Consider the following 5,549-nt stretch of genomic DNA (forward strand, 5'->3'; position numbering starts at 1 on the left):
CCAATGCAAATCTCCAAAATCGAGTCCCACCTCCGCTTCCCTGATTAGCAATTTCTTATACGCCCTTATCTGTTGCCAAACAAAGGGGAGCTTCACGTTCTCCTTTTGTAAAGTGCAATTTGTATAGATTAGTCCAGCCTCGTGCAGAGAAGGGCACCATGGGAGAGAGGTTCATGACAAGCAGCCACAAACAAAGGCGGACAATATCTTTAACTCCGTTGAAAATCAGGATGCTCCTCAGCACAATGAACCAAAATTTCTAATCCCGAAAGTAACGTTATGACCTCCTATGTGTGCTGTTGAAATACTATTGGACTTTACAGGGAAGCTTTCACCTTAATGTTAACGTCTCAGCTCGTCGACATAGCAGAAGTCAGAACAATCCCTTGCCCCTTGTGTGTAATACTCCCTTATCCCTTTCCTTCAAAGCTCTATATTTCTTTAGTAGTTTAGTTCAAATATTTAACAATCTTATCAATTTGAATCTGACTATGTACAATTAAAGGAAGGCTTCAAGCGTGAAGTTCCCCTTAACGTTCTTCGTTAGCATCTTCAGTAAGACTGTATCACTGTGATTTGGTATAAACATCTGACGAGTAGCACCCTTATATCTTAGAAGAGCTTTTGCAAAACTATTCAATCTTAGAAACTAGGTGTTTGTCACAAGCATCAGTTGATGAAAAATATTCTCATTTCCACAGTCATGCAACAAATGAGTGTGTTCAAATTTAAGTTCGGAAGCTATGTAAGATGTATTTTCTGGCGTTTAAAGACTTAAACATCAGTTTTTCTGCTGGCTCAGCCTTTTGTATAAGAGGCCCAAAATGTGGTGGTCACCAAATCTTTGAACTCCCTTGACCAAAGATGTTTCCATAGGGACAGATTATCAACTTAAGCTAAAGATATCTGCGTCATTATTCAATGCAATCAAGCGTCGAAGGATAAAGGAGTCTCTGCAAATCCATCAGCAAAGCAGAAGGCTTACCGTCCTCACAGATAAATTGTTCTCTTATCAAGGGATTATTTAAGCTGTTGACATTTGTTGCCAATGCCTCTGCTATTTTCATAGAACCTATGCAGAGTTTCCACCTCAGGAACTCTCATTTCCAGATGGTTATCTATATCAGAACAGCTGATGCTACTCAGTTCTCATCAGTTGAGACACTGAGCTCGTTCCCGCATGCTCTTCACAAATGCTTCCAGGTTTCTGAAGGAAGAACCTCCCTGTTTCACAACCTTCCCTGCCTCACTTTTTAGCTCTGCAGCTCGCTTCCTCCTCTCTTTCCCTTCCTTTCCTTCCATTAGAGCTCTCACCGCTCTCTCAACTTCTAGACGGTCTACCTTCCCATCACCCTTCCTTTCAAATTCTAGGCCGACTTTCCATTCGTCCACCAGAAGTCGGGCATTCACTTTCTGCTCTGCAATGTCTGGCCAACAGAGCATGGGTATCCCTCCAAGAGCTATGTTCTCCAATATGGAATTCCACCCACAATGGCTTAGAAACCCACCCACTGCAGGATGCTTTAAGACGTGTAATTGTGGTGCCCAAGAGATGATCAGGCTTCGATCTCTGGTGTGGTCCAGGAAGTCCTCAGGCAAAACATCAGAGAGAGAGCCATCTACAGCGTCTTGACGAATGACCCAAAGGAAAGGCTGTTGACTGGCTTCTAAACCCAAAGCTAGTTCTTTCATTTGCTCGGGATCAGAATAGGTGGAAAGGCTCCCAAAAGAAACATACAGAACAGATGAAGCTGCTTGAGTGTCTAGCCATGCTAGACATCGATCCTCCACCTGCCAAAAGCTGACTTCTTGCTCGATGGTCAGCGATTCATCTCCACTTGGCAGAAGCAAAGGTCCGACGGTGTAGACCGGGCATTTAGTTCGCAGCGTATTGACAGCTTTAGGTTCCAGTTCAAAGCAACTGTTCAGAACAAGGCCTGCTGCCTCGTTCAAACGCTCGAACAATTTGAGAGTGAACTGAAAACGATAAAAAGTGAGATCCTGCGTCTGCATGGATGGAGGAAATTCGCTGGGAAGAAGTGGAGGAGCTCCCGGGCAAGTTATGCGTTGCTTTGAATCAGCTTTAGCTGCAGGCCCCCCGCAAACCGTAAATCATTAAGACAGCATGAAAATTAAGTCCTATGCATACTATTTCCCGTTGAGATTTACGGAAGCTCTACTGAAAGCATGCCAATTTCTCTATCTGTTTCATTAAATGCACATCCAAACATTGTGTTTGCTGGAAGATCAAAGTCCAGCGTGCAATGCTTATGCGCAAACGATCGATAGCCGTCCCTACCTTTGAAGGGGATGATGCCCTTTGAGAGGAGCTCGGGGCAATACGACATAACGCAGCAAGCAGTGGCGTTGGAGGTGAAGAAGGCGAACAGGGGGATATCGAATTTGGTGGCAAGCTCTTGAGACCAAGGGACGAAGACATCGGAGATGATGCAAGAGATGGGCGGGCCGTTGAGTGGAAGCTGGTCGGCGAGGAGCTGCTCAACGGGGGAGCGCATACCAAGGCAGGCTTGGAGCTGGTGGAAGAAGGTAGAGCGGGGGTGGGAGGGGGGGAGGCCATCAGGGACAGGGAAGGTTTGGATGCAAGCGGAGCGATGGCCATTGAGCTGTGGTTCGGAAGGATGGCGATGGGAGGAGGAGGAGCCTGAGCGAGAGGCAGTGTGGAGGGAGACGATGGAGGTGAAGAGGAAGGAGGAGGAAGCAGAGAAAGAGGAGAGTTTACGAGCGAGCTGAAGGAGGGGGTTGAGGTGGCTTGGGAGGGGGAAGGAGAGGAGGAGGATATGGATCATGGGAGCTTGCTTATGATTTTGTTGATCTATTGCTGCTTCCATTGCTATTGCAGTTGTTGCTGCTTCCATTGCTGTTGATTTTTTACTGAAACTGAAAGAAGTTATAAACTCTGAGCTACACCTTTCGCATATGTTTGGGATTGGAACTATCCACTATGAGCTGCACTTTCTCATATGTTTGGGATTGGAGTTGGTGTGCTTTAAGGAACCTTACACCTTCGTCAACTAACACCCTTCACACACATCACACACATACTTTTGGGATGGAGATTCTGTTGCCTCGCTAGCCGAACCTTACACACATACCTTTGGGATGGAGATTCTCCTGCTTATCGCCAGCCGAACCTTACAGAACTTACTATACACTCTTAGCTTACTCCCTTCGCACATATTAGCTGACAGGATGGGATTACTTGAGCTGACAGGATCTTCACTCATATGTTTGGGATCGCCTTTCAACACATTTGTTTGGGAAGGAGATCCTGCTCCTAATTAGCCTTTCAGACTTTGCGTACATTGTCAGCTACCTACACCCTTCGCATCTGTTTGGGATTGGAGCTCCTCCTCCTTTGCCTGCAGGACCTTTACGCTCTCTAGCCAGCATTCACTGTGCGCTACACCTCGGATTGAAGCATCAGTCATTTCTTATCGACGGATTTTACCTCCTTTTCTACGGATCTCTTGCTTCCTCCACCTTCGTATCGACGGATTTGTTGATCAGTTCTTCCCTGCGTATCGAACGGAATTGTTGGGTGCTCCACCTGCGTATCCATGGATTTGTTGGGTGCTCCCTCCACCTTCGTATTGACGGATTTGTTGGGTCCTTCGCTTCTTATCGACGGATTTGTTGGGTCCTTACCGACGGATTTGTTGAGTTCTCCGCCTCGTATTGTTGGATGCTCTTTCTTCGACCGATCTCTCTCTCTCGCTCGCTCGCTCGCTCCCTCGCGCTCTCTTTCTGTTTCTCTCACATTTTGAGTTACGGATTTAGTTGGGTCGCGCTGCTCTATCCTCCTCTTTCAAATTTCTGTTTCCGATGTTTTAATTAGTAAGTACCAAGCTCTGCTTTTTGTCTCTGTCATTTCAACTATGGCGTTTCGCCGGAGAGACCGTCGCACCTCCGTGACCACACACACAAACAATAAATCAGAGAGTAGAGGTCGCAACACAGCTCAGTTGGTTCCTCTGACTGGTCCCTCACCTTCTCTCTTGGTCTCTCTTTCGCTTGCTCTTTCGTGACGGTCCACGCATTTGTTTGGGTCCCACTATCACTTCTCCTCTCTCGCTCGCTCACCGGGTCTTTCCTCTCTCTCTCTCTCGCTCGGGCACACATACACTAATAATCGGTCCGTTGACCGATGGTCAGCGTCGTCACGTCCGCTCCTTATTTAAGAAATATAGACGCTGGCCGTGCTCAATAGAAATTTCAATAGAGCAGTTAAGACAGCAATGGTTTGAAACAAATATGACACAATTATTATTATAACTTTGTCTCCTTCAAGAGGTATTCTCGAAAGAAACTTGCCGATTTGATTAGCGGCTGACCGGCAAAGAAAAGCACCTCTTGACTCTTGAGTCCTTAGAGTTGAGCCCCATGAGATCTCATTTACCCTTGGAATCAGAGACTCGATTGGTAGCACCTAGATCAGGGCACATGCCCAATCAGAGATGCAGCCTGCTGGGTACACTTTCCTGAAATGAGTGTAGGAGAGGAAGGCCTCCTGGGCACACTGGTCTGGGCTTCCCTCTCAAAGGCATTTGGAGCTTTGGCGGTTGAATGGAGAGGGAGGTTTGCCACCGCCAAACATCTATTCCACAGCTGGGTGGAGCTCAAGGCAAGGCATGTACATTTGGCACATCCGATTAGCTCTTTGTAGATCCAACTTTGGCTGGCTTCATTCAATCACGTGTGGCCATGGATTGCCTGCTGAAACATTGAATTTCCCTTCCTATCTCCATGCATGTGGCTGCACTCTTGGAGGGCATTCCCGCGGTCGTGGGAACATTGCTGCAACGAACACGATGTTTTAGGCTTGTTATAGATAGACAAGATGAAATTCTTTACAAGACGTTGGTCGAAATTATCTCCCTCCTACTTTCACGCCTAACATTGTCCAAATCCTCGATGATGGGCATGAAAATAGGACAGCCGATAGTGTAGGCAAATTCTTGGGACAATTTCTATTTCGTGCCTCTACGTAGGTTTCGAGAGAGGAATTCCCCTATGTGGGAATGCCCTCTTAGCGGTAGTGCTAGAGTGGACATTTCTAAGTGTAAGTTTAAAAAAAATAATTAAGTCTGTTTCTAGCACAGCTATTAGCGCTTTTTCCTCCTTTCTTCTTATGGGGAAAGAAACTTGCCAATTTATTTGATTGGGGGTGACCGGCAAGAAAAAGAACCTCCTTGGTGGTAGTGCTAGAGTGAACAATTCTATGTGTAAGCTTTCAAAAATTAATTAAGTTTGTGTGTAGCAGAGTATTAGCGCTTTTTCCTCCTTTCTTCTTTTGGGGAAAGAAACTTGCCGATTTATTTGGTTAGGCGGTGGCCCCTTAGAGGTAGTTCTAGAGTGGACATTTCTAAGTGTACATTAATTAAGTTGTGTACATTTCAAATCGTTATTTATCAAGATCATCCTACAAAAATTGCCTTTTAATAGCCCAACACCCGTTTCTCTTTTACATATAAAGTGCTTGCTTTACCACTATACTATGGGTCCTTAGCCCCCAATGATCTAACCCCTCC

At 46.0% G+C, this 5,549-nt stretch overlaps 1 protein-coding gene across 2 annotated transcripts; it reads right to left on the reverse strand.

Moving 5' to 3' along the window:
- Positions 1-710: 710 nt before the first annotated feature.
- Positions 711-4,150, reverse strand: LOC147905856 (7-deoxyloganetin glucosyltransferase-like). 2 transcript variants are annotated; one of them, XM_087375129.1, is made up of 3 exons: positions 3,314-4,150; positions 2,300-3,161; positions 711-2,087 (listed from the first exon to the last, which is right to left on the reverse strand). In XM_087375129.1, exons 2-3 carry the CDS (start codon positions 2,874-2,876, stop codon positions 1,153-1,155), a joined length of 1,512 nt encoding a protein of 503 aa, XP_087231255.1. In that variant the 5' UTR covers positions 2,877-3,161; positions 3,314-4,150; the 3' UTR covers positions 711-1,152. The 2 variants fall into 2 exon arrangements, with proteins under 2 accessions (XP_087231255.1, XP_087231253.1); XM_087375127.1 differs by lacking the exon at positions 3,314-4,150 and having other exon boundaries at positions 2,300-3,230.
- Positions 4,151-5,549: the final 1,399 nt, after the last annotated feature.

Source organism: Dipteris shenzhenensis, chromosome 1 (assembly GCF_047967505.1).
Source record: "Dipteris shenzhenensis isolate YYH24624 ecotype China chromosome 1, Dip_SZ_1.0, whole genome shotgun sequence".
NCBI lineage: Eukaryota > Viridiplantae > Streptophyta > Polypodiopsida > Gleicheniales > Dipteridaceae > Dipteris > Dipteris shenzhenensis.

Bases quoted from the DNA above. Each gene is read 5' to 3' on its own strand.
- LOC147905856 (XM_087375129.1), bottom strand. From the start codon at position 2,876: ATGGAAGCAGCAACAACTGCAATAGCAATGGAAGCAGCAATAGATCAA. The intron at 2,088-2,299 runs GTAGGGACGGCT...GGGGGCCTGCAG, and splicing joins GGGCATCATCCCCTTCAAAG to CTAAAGCTGATTCAAAGCAA.